General features: G+C 37.7%; 1 protein-coding gene across 1 annotated transcript in view; it reads left to right on the top strand.

Annotated features, from left to right (window-relative positions):
- Positions 1-15,907, top strand: part of ryr3 (ryanodine receptor 3) — a 109,909-nt gene that overhangs the window by 62,689 nt on the left and 31,313 nt on the right. The window contains exons 41-50 of the mRNA XM_041975039.1: positions 2,741-3,014; positions 3,210-3,324; positions 5,351-5,483; positions 9,376-9,479; positions 9,734-9,869; positions 10,594-10,777; positions 12,341-12,443; positions 12,801-12,921; positions 13,596-13,765; positions 15,431-15,651. Of these exons, the coding sequence (XP_041830973.1) occupies positions 2,741-3,014; positions 3,210-3,324; positions 5,351-5,483; positions 9,376-9,479; positions 9,734-9,869; positions 10,594-10,777; positions 12,341-12,443; positions 12,801-12,921; positions 13,596-13,765; positions 15,431-15,651 (1,561 nt within the window). The remainder of the gene's footprint in view (positions 1-2,740; positions 3,015-3,209; positions 3,325-5,350; positions 5,484-9,375; positions 9,480-9,733; positions 9,870-10,593; positions 10,778-12,340; positions 12,444-12,800; positions 12,922-13,595; positions 13,766-15,430; positions 15,652-15,907) is intronic.

Below are 15,907 nucleotides of genomic sequence, written 5' to 3'. Positions count from 1 at the left end.
TTTTCCTGCTGCAACTCACCTGACAAATCATTGGGTAAATAGCAGACTTGCCAAGCTTTGCACAAGTCTGAGTTTGAATTAGGTATGTTGAAGGAGGGAAAATTCTAAAACCTGCAGGACACCAGCTCTTGAGGGCAAGAATTAAGGATCCCTAACCTAGGAGCTGACATGTCAGCTTCTGTTCTGGTATAGTTGCTCAATCCAGCTTTCCAGTCTAAAATAATCAACAGTTTCTCAGAGCTATTGCTTTCCCTTGGGAGTAATGTGCTCCAATACTAGCCCACTTGCAGCAATGATAAAGGAACATGCATGTGCCATTATGACAGAATTGGATGAATCCCCGAAGTTTTAAAGTTACCAGTTGATGTATTTAAAAATACATTGCACGGTGCATTTTCTTGACCTTGGCCGTCTGAAGTTTTACACAATAACAACATTTACACTTTTACACTAAATAATTAATAGATTTTGGTGGTACCATATGCATATGTATATACTTTTGTGTGTGTATGTTATGGGGTCTTTGTGAGCCCCAGTTTGAGATAATGCAGAGCAGATGTGAAGCTGGGAGACTTTCACCTTCAGGCCGACCAGATCTCTGCCTCTCTCTGCTTCCGTTCTCATCAAGATTCTGCTGGGATATGACCCTTTGTTTGCTACAGATGTGCAGTGTAACTTAAACACTCCAAGTTCAAGTGATGGCTTTGGAATAACAATGTTATCAACAAGGGGTAGCGCAGCATTTAGGTACAGATTTTTTTTTTTTTTTATCACCTGATGTCAGCGAGTTTCTCTGATATATGGTGCCTTGTTCTGCTGTCATCTGTGAGTTTAGAGTTTAATAAGACCTTAAATCTACGTTTAAAAGGCAAGGCAGTTTATTTGTATAGCACATTTCATGTACAGGACAATTCAAAGTGCTTTACATAAAACAAAGACATTACAGATATTTAGAAATAGTAAAAGGCATCAACACATAATCACAATAAAATAATAAATTACATTAAAATGATTAAAACCAAGATAAGTTAAAAAAAAAAAATTAACATGCAGGTTTCATGCATAGGCGCATGAGAAAAGAAATGTTTTTAACCTGGATTTAAAAATGTCTACATTTGGTGAAAGTTTAATCTGAACTGGCAGCTTGTTCCACTTGTTTGCAGCATAACAGCTAAATGCTGCTTCTCCATGTTTAGTCTGGACTCTGGTTTGGACTAGTCGACCAGAGTCTTTGGACCTAAGAGCTCTGCTAGGTTTATATTCTCTGAACATATGACAGATGTATTCTGGGCCTAAACCATTCAAGGATTTGTAAACAATCAGAAGGGTTTTAAAATCTATTCTGTGACTGACTGGAAGCCAGTGTAAAGATTTCAAAACTGGTGTGATGTGTTCAGTTCTCTTAGTCCTCTAGCAGCAGCGTTTTGGTTGAGCTGCAGATGTTTAATGCTTTTTTAGGAAGTCCTGTTAAAAGACCATTACAGTAATCCAGTCTACTGGAGATAAATGCATGGATGAGTTTCTCTTGGTCTTTCTGGGAGACTAAACTTTTAATTCTGTTGATGTTTCTGAGCTGGTAAAAAGTTTCTTAGTGACAGCTTTGATGTGGCTGCTGAAAGTCAGATCTGAGTCTATCAACACTCCAAGGTTATGAACTTGGTCGGTGATTTTAAGAGCCCGAGTCTCCAGGTGTTTGCCAATGCTGACCCACCAAAAGACAAACTGGATTTTACAGCTCACTGCCCACCTGGACTACAGTTTAATTGGTCTTTCTTTGTTTGTGAATTAAGGACCACAGATAGCCTATTGGTCCTTGTCTCCATCAAAAGATAAGCACAGGTCAGGTAACCTTTCATAGGTCATTTTATAGTGTGATGGGAAAGGGGAAGTTGCTATTTTAACTAATGTAATTTCCTTCTATTAATAGAGTTTTGTTGTTGTTGTTGTTGTTAACAACATTTTAATCAAAGTTTGGTGAGTGTGAGTGAGTTGGGTGATGATTCAGTACATTTACTAGCACAAATATGTCTACTAGTTTTTTTCTGGTTGGCATCACAGACAAATAACAATTAAACTACATTATCTGAGTGTAGTTTTGTGCAATTTCAGTAAGACTTCGTATTTGCAGATCCTTTTTAAAAGTTCAGTTTTAGTCTTACTGACACACATTATATTCATGCATTAATTGTATGACTATATAAATGACACATTTACACACTTATTATAATTATTGATATGATTATTAAAATATAAGGTGATTCTAACAGAACAACAACCGCATTCTGATTACACACATTAATGGAGAAGTGGGGGACCAAAGCAGTATTACAAGTAACTGACTAATTATCATATTTAGAATGAGAATTAATGGACTATACTAGGCATCAGTAATCTAAATATTTAAGTTCAGAATATGGATGCCGCACAGATTTTGTGCACTTTGCTCAGACACTACACATGAATATCAGAACTGTGATAAATATTATTTAGTTCCTCATCTTATCTACACTTATCTACACTATCATGACAACCGTGTAAATTAAAACATACAACTTATTTATGGTCTTATTAGTTTGATAACAAATATCAATAAAATATTTGCTCATTTAATTTCTTCTGTCAACTACACATTTAGCGTAATTTTGTTTGTGATATATCCAAACTGTATCAAAACACTCTTCTGCTCTGACAGTGTTAACTTTACAGTAATTTTGTGTGTGTGTATTTCTTTTCCCTGCAGCCAACCTGAAGGAGCTGATCTCTCAAACCATAACTAGCTGGGCTCAGGAGTCTCACATCCAGGACGCAGAGCTGGTCAGAGTGATGTTCAGTTTGCTGAGGAGGCAGTATGATGGCATCGGGGAACTGCTCCGGGCCATGAAGAAATCTTACACCATCAGTGCCGCATCTGTGCAGGATGCCATTAACCTGCTGGCCTCTCTGGGTCAGATCAGATCTCTGCTATCAGTGCGCATGGGCAAGGAGGAAGAGAAACTCATGATTGACGGACTTGGGTAAAAAAAATATATTGCTTTTTTTCTATATTTAAGGACAATAACTGGCAATGTAAATACATCATTTTTATGTTATTATGCACAATATTTCCAGATTGAGGCAATATATCCAGAGTTAAATATACTTCACTGCTTCAGGATTTTTAAATGTTGAAATAAAGTGAACTTTGACATGTGACTTGTTTGTTTTGTTAGTGACATCATGAACAATAAAGTTTTCTACCAGCATCCCAATTTGATGAGAGTTCTGGGCATGCATGAGACCGTCATGGAGGTCATGGTCAACGTGTTGGGAGGAGACAAATCACAGGTAAGCATGGCATCATTCAGACTACATTTACCATGCCTCTTTACACATGATCAAATAAATGATTTTATTTATACCTGGAGATTCATTTATTGCCATTTTAATCATGAATGTAGGTAATAAATCTCAATCCCAACTCAAAGTCCACTTGTACGTTTTCTTTTTTACTGGAACGGTTCATGTTAAAGGAGTTAGAAAATTACTTTTGAAACTTTTTCTTTCTGGTGTTCTGTCTTTTCCCCTTTTGTGAGGACACCATCATGAATTACAGGTTTCCATTTTTGATTCATATTCAGAAGAAAATGTGACTGAAAATGGTAAATCGACAAAACATACACCAAGGAAAAATATTTCCAGTCTAAGTCAGTAATCCAATTCACTATGTCAAGGAGTATCTAGCTCTGGTACTCGAGGACCACAGTCCTACAGGCATTAGTGTCCCTGCTCCAACACACCTAACTTAAATAAATTAGTCATTGTGCAGAAATTCATAGGTTGTTGGACCGTTTGATATGAGTCAAGTGTGTTGAAGCAGGGACACTTTGAAAATCTGCACGACCACCCCCCCTCAAGGACTGATTTTGGACACCCCTGCACTTTGCTATGTAGTCCAATTTCCTTTGCCAGTAACCAGAAACTGGCCTTTTGATGCAACACCTTTACAAGTGTGGTGTTAACACAGCTTATACAAAGAAGAAAACTCTGTTTTCTGAGTTTAATGTGGTATTTTCTTAAAGACAAACCCATTCATCTATTACTGTAGTGGTAGCAGATGAGCATACTGCTAAATGACTTCAGCCTAGTGTCAGAAATAGGAAATCATAGTCGTGCAGTGGGATATACAGTTTTAAACCATGAATTATTTGCCTTGTTAAAAAACAGGGCATAGCATTAGAAACAACTAAGTCTAAAGAACAGACACAAGCTGTTTTTGCCTGTAAAATTCTGAATGCTTATTAAGGCTTATACCGACCTAAAAAAAAAAAAAAACTAATTTTATCCCTGGAGGTTAGGTGAGCCAAGAGCAACGACCTAATACTCAGAAAACCACAAGGGTAGCAGAGAGTTAAGAGAAGTAAACCAGGCATTGGAGGGCATGGTCTCAAACAGTGCTGACAGAAGCTGGAAGAGCCGGTGGGAATTTAATGTGACAGCCAGAGCCAAACGAGAATTCAGCCTCAAGCAGGCAGACCTCAGGGAGACTTTAAGGCTCTCATGACTGACTCTGGCAATCTGACCACAGGCTCAGACATATATTCTAGCCTGCCACTTGATATGTACACTTACGTGTCCATATCAAGTGGCAGCACTGAAGCTCATAAACATATATCAGGTTGGTGACATTTCTGGTGTTGCCTTCATCATCAGGCTATGAATTGATCTGCTTCCAAAGAAAATGTACTAGAAATAACATTACAAGCAAAATATGTTTTGTAGGGAATAAACAAACATCCAACTCAAAGAAACTCCTCACCAGATGCACATTTAAAAGATGAAATTACTTTCTGTTCTTTAAGTAGGTGGAATATGGCACAGCTGTAAATTCAACTGTTGTCTGATAAGTGAGATTTTTTTGTGTGTGGTGCACTTTAGCAGATTGTAATTTGCTGAAAGAAAGGTCAGGTTTTCTCTGCCTCAGGTATCTATCTTTCTGGCAATTTACTCGCTTTACCGGAGAGGAGGGAAATCACTCCTCTGATTTATGCTTTTGGACTGAATCTGTAGCGGATCTTATACAAATGAAGATGACAGAAATAATGGGATTAGATGCAAAAAGGTTTCAAGGTGAAACATTTTCTGGGAGTTTTTTTGTAATAAATACAAAAACAGAAAACATGTTTTTGCCTCCTTTTTTTTTATCAGAACAAAACTCTGCATATTTCAGATGTACAGTATTAAAATGAGGCAAACACTGTTTTATATATCAACTTTAATCTCCAGTAGCCTCAAGTTAATGAATGTTTTTTCTTATAGTGGGATTATTTGGGGAATATTTTAATAGTTTCAATGCATCTTTTGGGTTCTACAGAAGATCGCTTTCCCCAAGATGGTGGCAAGCTGCTGTCGTTTCCTCTGTTATTTCTGCCGTATCAGCCGCCAGAATCAGAAAGCCATGTTTGACCACCTGAGCTACCTCCTGGAGAACAGCAGTGTGGGGTTGGGTAAGTCATCATGCATTCACTAAAAGAGTCCCAGCATCTACCGACAACCACCCTGCAGTTTTTCAGTGTATCTGACAGACAGCTGTGAAATATACCTAAAAGGAAATGATGTGAAGAGAAGAAAACTCAGTGGGCAAGAGTAAAACTCAGCAAAGTAGCTATAAGGTTGACATTTAGAAATTTATTTCTTGAGTATTTGCCATGCTGTAGTGCTTTAAAATGCTGTTGTTACAGGGTTCAAAATGAAAAGTAATGCAGAGTGAAACCAGGCTGGGGGACTTTTTCAGCTGATTGATGTTCATTATGAGGATCATCACCTGTTTTAAAGAGGCTGTCAGTGAAGAAGAAACATTAATCAAAATGCCAGAATATCAGATTCAGAGTGAAAGGGTCAGTGAAGGAGGTGAAGAATGAAAGAGAAGAGAGGGGCAGCTGGAAGATAAAGGTCAGTGTCATTTAAACAAGCAGGACAGAGCTGAAGAGTTTTTCTCTTCTGGTCCTGCTGGAAAAAAGATCATCCACCTGCGAATGAGCACAGATAAAGATGGTCTGACTAATGTAGATGAAAGCAAACACAACAGTTTTTCTGCAAAAAGTGATACTCTGGTGTGAACTTGTTAGGTTATTGAAAAGCAAATCTGGGAAAAGCAGAGAGGATATTTATGGGGGTCCGAGACATACCACTGATTGTTCTTAGGAAATCATGTTGTGGGTTTTTTTTTTTGTTTTTTTTTAATTAAACATGTCACTGGAAGGGCGTAAGGGCACACGTTCCTCTCTCTCTGGGGTCACTTACACTACTTATACTTCAGCACCTTAATCAACTCCTCACCTCCATTGAGATTCCAATCTCATTTCTTTCATTAACACATCAGTAGAGTAGTTATTAAGTAGACCATGTCTAATAAATTAAAGATGTCCTCTTAAAGTAATGTGTCAATGATGCAACTTAAAAATGTTTAGAGGACAACAAAGAAACCCATAATATCCTAATATAATACATACAGACAAACACTGTATGTAGATATTTAAAAATTAAAAAACATGCTAAATAAATCATAGGAAAGTCTGAGTAATTGAAAACAACTAAAACTCACTAAGTGTAATCCAAAATAGTGTCTAGAACAAACTTAGAAGAAGCCCAAGAACATTTCACACAGAGAAGAGAGTAATTCTTGCTGGAGGTTGAAGAAATTAAATGGAAATAATAAACATGTTCAGATCATTTAACATTCAGAGGCACTGATTAACTTGCATGCATTTTATTGAATATAAGGAGGCATATTGTGTGTTTAGGTAGGTTTCTGCTCATTCCTGGGAATGTGACGCAGAGCCTTGTCCTGTCGTGTGGGCAGGGTTCAGGGAAGACTGTCTTGATGCAAACAGAAGGACATTTAGAGACTATTCTCTCCTGCCTACTGGCCTTCTTTCTTTTTTTTTTTTTTTACTGAGGACTCACCTCTTCCCAACTCTCCACTCTATCCTGCTCCTGCTCCTGCTCTTCATCCTGCTCTGCCTCTGTTGAACAGGCATGACCCACATCTCTCATTTCTCCCTCTTTCTCCCTGGTTGCTGAATAGAAGCAGGAGTTTGCATTAAAGAGCAGAGCAAAGACAAATTTGGCATGCTAAAACTACACAGTGTCGTCTAGGATGTGAAATAAGAAAATGTGATGTAAGTGTCATCCATGGTGTTCTTGCCAGAATAAAACCTGCTGTCTCCGTTTTGCTCTCTCCTGTATGGTTCAGAGATTCTCAGTGTGTCTTCAAAGTAGTCCAGCATTGATTGGATTGCCATTAGTCTTGATTTTTGATAATTATTAAGGCCTTCCAGCTTTATCTGTAGTTCATGTGAACGATTACTCCACGTCTCCTCGACATGATGTACTTTATCTGGACGGACTACAAGGTCTTCAAAGGCATCCAGGATACTCTAGATTGAAATTGTCTTGCTTTTTGATAATAGTTCAGCTCTTCCAGCCTTGCTTCTGTTACTTGTTTGTGACAATTATTCCACATCTCTTCCTCCACGTCATTTTCATCTACTTTATCTGGAAACACTGCAAGGACTTCAGATTAGTCCAGGATGTAGTGGATTGACAGTAGTTTTGCTTTTTCATGGTAGTTTAGTCCTTCCAGATTTTTTTCTAATACTTTTTGTTTACTATCAATCGACATTTTCATCTCCACGTCACTTCCTGGAAATGGTGGAAAGTCTTTCAAGGCGTCCAAGATTCTGTGGATTACCATTAGTCTTGCTTTTTGATAGTTGTCCAGTCCTTCTATATTTTTTTCTAGGTCTTTTAGGATATCATTAATAGTCCCCTCCATCACTGTATGTTCAACTACATTATGTAGAAGGACTGCATGGTCTTCGAAGTAGTCCAAGATTTTCTGGATTGCTATCAGTGTTATTTTTTTGTAGTTATCTAGGTCTTCCAACTCTTCTACTAGCTCTTCAAAGGATAAACCAAGCCACAACGTTTCCTCCACATCACCTTCTGCTACATTATCCGGAAGGCCTGCAAGTTGTTCAAAGTCCTCCAAGAAACAATAGATTGACCATAAGCCTGCTTTTTGATGCTTGTTCAGTCCATTCAGCTCTTCTTTAGGTTCTTTTTGGAGATGATCATTCCACATCTTTTCATCCATGTTTACCTTTCAGATTTATAACATTACTGGTAAACATGTACAAAACGTTTCTAAAGATTTTCCTCTGCAATTTATTAAACAGAAATGTCAAAGAAAACTGTGTTTTTGGGAAATCTTTAAACATTACTCAAATATATTTATCCTCAGTTATCTGTTATGCTCTATTACAATATTTTTGTTTTTTTTTGTTTTTTTTTTTGGACATTTTTGTTAATATTTACTCAATCTGTATAACTTTCAACACAGCAATTACAACAGCTCTTTCCTCTACTAAACATGCATAGTTGGATGTGAAATTAGATCAATGTAGAAAGTAATCTTAACCTTTTGGAAGGAGCAGTCCATGTCATCATCCTCTGAGTCCAAATTGTCTTTCTTTCAAATCCCAGTTTTCACAAAGATGTGCTGTGTCTGCTTCTCTGCTGCTGGCCGATGAACCTGTAATGGAAACCTCGGAGCAAGCAGTCTTTATCCAGCTTTGAAAAGCTGTCTGAAGTTGTATTTTCCGGCTCCATGAGCATTTAAATGGTTTGTTGTTCCAAGCTGCTTGTTTGAAGACCAGGCTGAAGGAAAAAGTATTTTTCTGTTGCTCTCAGGGGATGTTTGCTCACTCGGTGCTTCAGGAAAATGAACCAACTCTGAGAATTTTCAACACAAACAAAAGTTTAAATACAAATACATACAGCTTGAATACAGATTTGTTTGAATGAAAACAATTTTAGGGAATGTAGACAGACCAGTGATGTCCCTGATGACCAGTTGGGATGAATTCAGCAGTAAACACCTGGTCATGTTCCCATGGACACCCAACTTCTATTAAAAAAATTCTGAATCTTTTCTTTTGTACTTTTTCAGTGGTATGAAATAAACACATTAGATTGTTTCTTTTATTCATTCATGAAAAAAAAATAAAAAAAAATAATGTCTTTTTATATCACGTTTGGCTCTTATGTGAACACATCAAATCTCTTTTGATAAACTCATTCATTCTTGTTTTATTGTTGTTAAGCATTTTTAGTGAACTAGAGCATTTATCAGCTGTTATATTGCAAAAAGAACAATAAAATCATGTTGCAACATCAAAAAAAAAAAAGCATGATCACATTATCTTATACAGTCTTTGCTGTTGTGGACAGATTAGAGAATATCAAGATGTAAGGGATATTTTGTTAAACTGCTCTTTACGGTTTCACACACAACAGTTTGCTTTCCTGTGTACATCCATGGTTTTTTTTTTTTAGCTTCTGAAGCCATGCGGGGCTCCACTCCCCTGGACGTTGCAGCATCTTCAGTAATGGACAACAACGGTTTGGCTCTGGCTTTGGAGGAACCTGATCTGGAAAAGGTTTGTCACTTTCAGAGGATAATTAATCATAAAATAAAACAAAAAAACAAGCTTTTTTATTAGATATCTGTACCTGACTTATTAAAGCTGATCAGTACTGACTCATGGTGATCTTAAGTCAGATTTGGGAAAACTCATACCAACCATAATTTTTCTGTAATAATGATATTCTGACAATAAATTTGCTCGGCAGCTTCTCAGTGAGACTGTGTGTATTAAGCACCCAGGAGTGAAGCAGAGTTGTTTGTGTGTAGGTGGTGACATACCTGGCAGGCTGTGGTCTTCAGAGTTGTGCCATGCTGGTTGCCAAGGGTTACCCAGACCTTGGCTGGAACCCAATAGAGGGAGAGCGCTACCTGTCATTCCTGAGATTTGTTGTCTTCTGCAATGGTACGTCTGTCGACTGTCATTCTGACCTCATGTTTTAAATGTCGTAAATACTAACTCTTGTTAAGTGATCTTGCACTCACTGATAAGTTACCTCTGGCTGAGTCGATCAACTGATACAACACAGGAGTATGTTCCAGGATGTCATGAGCTTCTAATAAAGCACACTGTTGAACATCACTGATGATGGATGGGGTTAAACATGCTGAAAACACAGGAAAATGTTAGCAGCTATGTTTTACATTTAGAAAAATGTAAATGAAAAGAGGTGAATGGGAAAAAATGGACATTTTGCTGCATTTTATATTTATTCGTTACCTCAGATGAGCTAATATTGTATGTATTGTATAATAATCCTTAATATGACTTTTAATTAACTAAATGAGATTCACTATCTGTGTGAATGTGATATGTGCATATAAATGCGTTGGAGGATTAATGGTGACATGGCTGGAGGTATAGAAAACAGGATTTTCAGTGATTTTAAAAATTTGCAAGGGAAAGTTGCCAAGGTGCTGAGTTGCCCAGAATGAGAAGTGGGAATGTTAGTCAGCTCTTCCCAGATTAAGGGGGAAAAAAGCATCAGTCTTTCAGCAAGGTGCTGAATACCACTTCCAGAAGATCTTTGCTTGAGCTGACTCAGTCCATTCATTTGTAGGATGATATAAATTGTTATCTAACGTGTGGGAAAGATTAAATGTATTTCCATTGGTCGGCTGTGTCCCAGGGGAGAGTGTGGAGGAGAATGCCAACGTGGTGGTGAAGCTGCTGATTAGACGTCCAGAGTGTTTCGGTCCTGCCCTGAGAGGTGAGGGAGGACAGGGTTTGCTGGCTGCCATGAAGGAAGCCATCAAGATTTCTGAGGATCCTGCTCTGGACCTGCCCAAAACCCCCACCGGAGTCACTACTGGGTATTAACTTAGTTGGCTGAAAATATTATGAACATGCAGTTTGATCACATTTAGTCACTAAAAAAAAAAAACAAACATTCAGAGACTCAAAAGAACTCCCAAATGTTAAAAGGGCTGTGTTCATATAGTGGTTTTCTCTGGCTGTAAAACTCAGGACAGCTTCCTGCCAATGGTTTTTGGTGAAAAGCTAGAAGCATTTTTCTATTTTCCAACATATCTTTACAGTATACCTTGACTTTAACCACAATTTTTTTTTATATAAAAACCTTTAACCTCTTTCTTTACATAACTGACATAATCTTTCTACTTTTTGTTTAACATCTTTCTTTCCACAATGATAACCAAATGGAAGAGGCTTGTCCTCACATTGGCAACAGATGAGCCAGTCGCTCCTTGATGAAGCAATCAGTGTATGGCAATCTTTCAGAGACTACATTACAATAAAAAATATATATAACTGGACAAGAGATGCTAGTTTCAGGCATGTTTGAATTAAAACAAGGGAGATTTTTCAAATTTAAGGGTTCAGGGAAATGATCATTATAGGGAGTCTTTACATTTTTGAAGGCAGTTTGATCTTCACCATCATCACATAAGTATCACCACCGAAGACTTAGCATTCAGCTTATCTGAGCCCACTATGGGCTTTTTTTTTTTTTTTTTATAAATTATTGATATCTGACATATAACAGTCTAGATGAGCAAGGATAGAAAAAGTTTATCATTTTATCCAACTTTTAGTAGCTCAGGACAGCTACAGATGTAGCTGCTCTCTTTACTTAGTGGAACCAGTTGTGAAAAAACACTGCGGCTCATAAAATGGCTCTATATGGACACATAGTTTCTCATTATTTGTGTTTATCTCTGTCCCATTATGAATTTTGTTTTGTTCTGGTATCATAGCTTCGGTCTTAGAAATGATAATCATTGCACTGAAAGAAAAATAAAATTACTGCTCTGTTTTAACATTTTATCAGCAGTCTGAACTGTTTTCCTAATATGTTGATCCATCTTGCATTTGATTCATTCTGTATTTAACCTTGTGCTGGTTATCAGCAAAACATGGAGGTTATTTAAGAAGAAACATCCAAATTAAACAACAGACACAAAGCAAATGATTAAGCAGCTAAGGAGAAGGAGACCAAGCAATCTTCTCACTTATTTGTCATTAAAAGTCTACAAAAGTGGTTTTTTTAACAAGTTAAAGTTGAGAAATGACTGAGCAAACTGCTGAATCATCACTTATACTAAAATGTACAATTAGTGTGTTTGTTCTGGATTTTGATGAACACAGAGAAAATGATGGTGCTGTACAAACCTGTTCAGGTGTTGGCAGCATTTTAAAGCAGAAAGTTAAATATTGCCTCAGGGTAAAGAGTCACAATGGGAAGCTGGAAAATCAATTTATATAGTAGTTTCTGGAACGGAGATCAAACATAATGCAGGACATTGATATACTCACGCAATTATCCACCTTCAACTTCCCTGCTGAACATTTCATTGACTATTCAGTTTTTAATTAAAATATTGATTGTGATCAACATTGGTGTCTGCATGTTTCAGGTCTGCTGAGGAAGAAGAGGAAGTTATTCACATGGGTAATGCCATCATGTCCTTCTACTCGGCCCTTATTGACCTGTTGGGACGCTGCGCTCCAGAGATGCATGTGAGGATATAAATGAAGAATGCTGTTTAGTATGGAAAGCCTAGCAGACATAAGTCACAGCAATATTATCAGATTATTTAAAATTATTCTAGTAGAAGTTGTCCTATTATAGCTCTGGTCTCTTCCTTTAACATCTTGATTATGTATTTTGTTTTCTAAACCATCTTCTATTAAAGATTAACTGAGATTGAAGGATTGAAGCATAGCAATATTACATAGAAATTATTACACTTTTTAAGATACACCAATGAAAGTTAGATATGTTGATATATATTTATCAGCTATTATATACCATATGTTTTCAACTTGATTACTGCTGCCAGCCACCAGAAATAAAATTTCTCCTTTTTTGTGCAGCTTATCAATGCAGGTAAAGGTGAAGCATTGCGTATAAGGGCCATCCTGCGCTCTCTGGTTCCCACTTCAGACTTGGTGGGCATCATCAGCATCCCCCTCAAAATGCCAGTGATTAATAAAGGTATGCAGATCCTGGTGGTTTGCTGGCATCCAGCTGTCGGTGCTTGAAAAGCCAAAAATAAACAGAAAGAGGAAACAGAGTGAGACTTAAAATCCTCTAAACAGGCAGGAAGTTAGTATTTAGTCTGAAGACTGAAATTGTGCAGTGAAGTACATCATACAATGTTTGAATTAATATTGGAGAAATAAACATAAGCTAGATGATATCACAATCCATTTTTTCTGCTTCCTGCTGAGCTAACATGCCACGTTAATGAACTGCTCAGGAATAACAGAGTAGATTTTGCTGGTACACTGCCCGATGAAGGAAGCTGAAATTATTTCATACATCTGCTCTTTGAAAATTGTACATCATTGTAAAAGGTTCTGTCTTAACAGCAGGCATCAGTTAAGAGTGAATTTATTCCCTTTTCTGTCTCCACTGTCGAGGAAAACTATGCTTGTAATGCGTTTTCCACATCACAGACTTACTCTTCATCTTATTAAAAATCACCCATCCTTTCCCTTTCATCCCTCTTTCCTTTTTTTCCTCAATGTAGTCAGTACCTTTTACTTTTTCATTTTCTTCTCCAGTATGAGGTTTTTGGGTATTCAGTGCAGTCTGAATTAATATAAGCCTTTTAATAACTGGCACGTAACCCTGAATCTTTGTTGTTTAAAATGTTTAAACTGCAGATGGCACAGTGACAGAACCCGACATGTCAGCTTGTTTCTGTCCGGACCACAAGGCCCCCATGGTGCTCTTCCTAGATAGAGTGTATGGCATTGAGGACCAGAGCTTCCTGCTCCAGATGTTGGAGGTTGGCTTTCTGCCTGACCTCCGAGCCTCAGCATCTCTGGACACAGTGAGTTTCACTATTTAATTTACCTGAAGCTTAATTCTTTTACTAACTGACAACCAAAACATTTATTCTTGGGACTAGAAATATAACTACTTTTGGGAAACAGAAATTTCACCATGGAAAAGGAACCTATTTGCTGTTTTACACTTGGAATTGTAAGGATATCAGTCAAGAGATCAAACACGATTAGTCGGGCATTTTAACTGGATGGTGCCTCAGCTGCTGCTTGAAAAATCTAAACTATTCTCCACTTTTTATTGCAAGCTATGCTAGCAAAGCTAATAAAAAGACCCAAACTTTAACTGAGCAACTCAATACTTACAGTATTTGCATTCATAGTGAATGGAAAAACCAGACCTTTGACTCCTGAAAAATGTTTAAATGAATCATGTTTTAGTGGTGTTAAGCTATAAGGCCAAGTTCCACATTGGCTTCACACCAGACAACAAATCATCTTTTCCTCTATTAAAGCAACACTACATTAATTTCAGCCTTAAGACGTTGTGCTTCTCACTCAATTTGATGGCACACTGACAGTCACTATGTACATTCCTGGAGCTGTTGTTGGCCTGCATCATCCTGGGGCTGAGATATTGCATTATGCAACTTTGTGATCCAGCCTGGAGCACTACATGACAGCTGCATTTACTTTACGGCACTGCGTCATACACCGGTGACTGGATATGACCGTTTAGGACGCACACCATGGCTGATTTAGCAAAGAAACCCAAGAGGACATTATTGGAGAAAGCAAGCAAGCAAGCAAGAAATCAAGCAAGCAAGAAAGAAAGAAAATGACTGAACAAGAGATAATACATCAAGCTGACTTTTACTGACTTGGGAGAGCTCAGAGAAGAGACAAGATGCAAGATGAAAGCCAAATTAGCTGCCGTTTGGGGGTGCCAAAGTGTAAAAACATGCCTAAGTTCAGTCGTGCTGCTTAAGTAGACAGTCAATGTTTATGAATGATAAAAAAAAAAAAAAAATTATAGGGACTCAAGTCCCTAAGTTTAACACTATTGATTTGCTGGTTGGGTTGTCTTCACCTTAAAACAATTAAAAACAATTACTGTTTCTTTATGTTTCAGTTAAAATGAGTTATTTTTTTTTTCTTCGGTAGAAAGGCATTTGACCTGAAGTAACCCGGGGCCAGCACACAGGCAGAACACAAGAAATGAATTACAGCTTCCTAGCGGTTGAAGGAATAACTTAACAAAAAAGAAAACTTGGCTCCTTCAATCCTTATTTCCCCAGTCATCAGGTTAGAAACAGGAAGCCTCAAGTACTTAATGTTTGTCTTGCATTTATGGATGAGATTGGATGAGATGCACAATTAATATTGCAATTTCCTAAAATTATTTGCTGTTTCAAAACTGTATTAAATTATGCAAATTTTCAGTGATAGTTGATAGATTAGTTTCTGTGACTCACAAATTATATTCTATGAGCAGAGTTTCTCAGACTAGTTTGACACACTACATGATGGAAAAACATTTCCAGAAAGGACTCTGACTGGACCACTATAACTCAAAATATGAGGAAAAGGGTAAAAGATAAATCTGACATCAGGCAAATTAAGAAGTTAAAATGTCACAGTTTTTATAATTACAGTCGCTGTGTGTATAGGGGTAATCCTACAGCAGCAAGTACACCTTCTATGTCCCACAGGAAGTCCTGAGCACCACAGAGACAGCCTTAGCCATGAATCGCTACATCGGCTCAGCCCTGCTGCCTCTGCTGACCCGATGTGCAGCTCTCTTTGCCAACACGGAGCACTACGCACAGCTGGTCGACTCCACGCTGGAGACCATCTACAGGTTGTCCAAAGGCCGCTCACTCACCAAAGCCCAAAGGGACTCCATCGAGGACTGTCTGCTCACAATCTGCAAGTAAGGTTTTTTTAAGCTTTGTTCAGGCTTAGCGGGGTGAAAACTCTGGGTTTGCAGTCTTGTATCATAATGTGTTTCAGAAAATCTTGCTACAAAAAGGCTTTAAATGAGCAAGTGTTGTACAGCAGCACATATCAGTCTACAAGAAGCAATAACATGAAGGAAATTAGCCTTCTGTTGAATCTCAAATGAGTATTTTTTTTATTTAGTGACATTTAAATAGTGAAATAAGCTAAATCTGTTTGAATTGTACAAG

This window comes from Melanotaenia boesemani, chromosome 22, assembly GCF_017639745.1.
Source record: "Melanotaenia boesemani isolate fMelBoe1 chromosome 22, fMelBoe1.pri, whole genome shotgun sequence".
Lineage (NCBI taxonomy): Eukaryota > Metazoa > Chordata > Actinopteri > Atheriniformes > Melanotaeniidae > Melanotaenia > Melanotaenia boesemani.
This window is presented reverse-complemented; position numbering and strand designations above follow the sequence as displayed.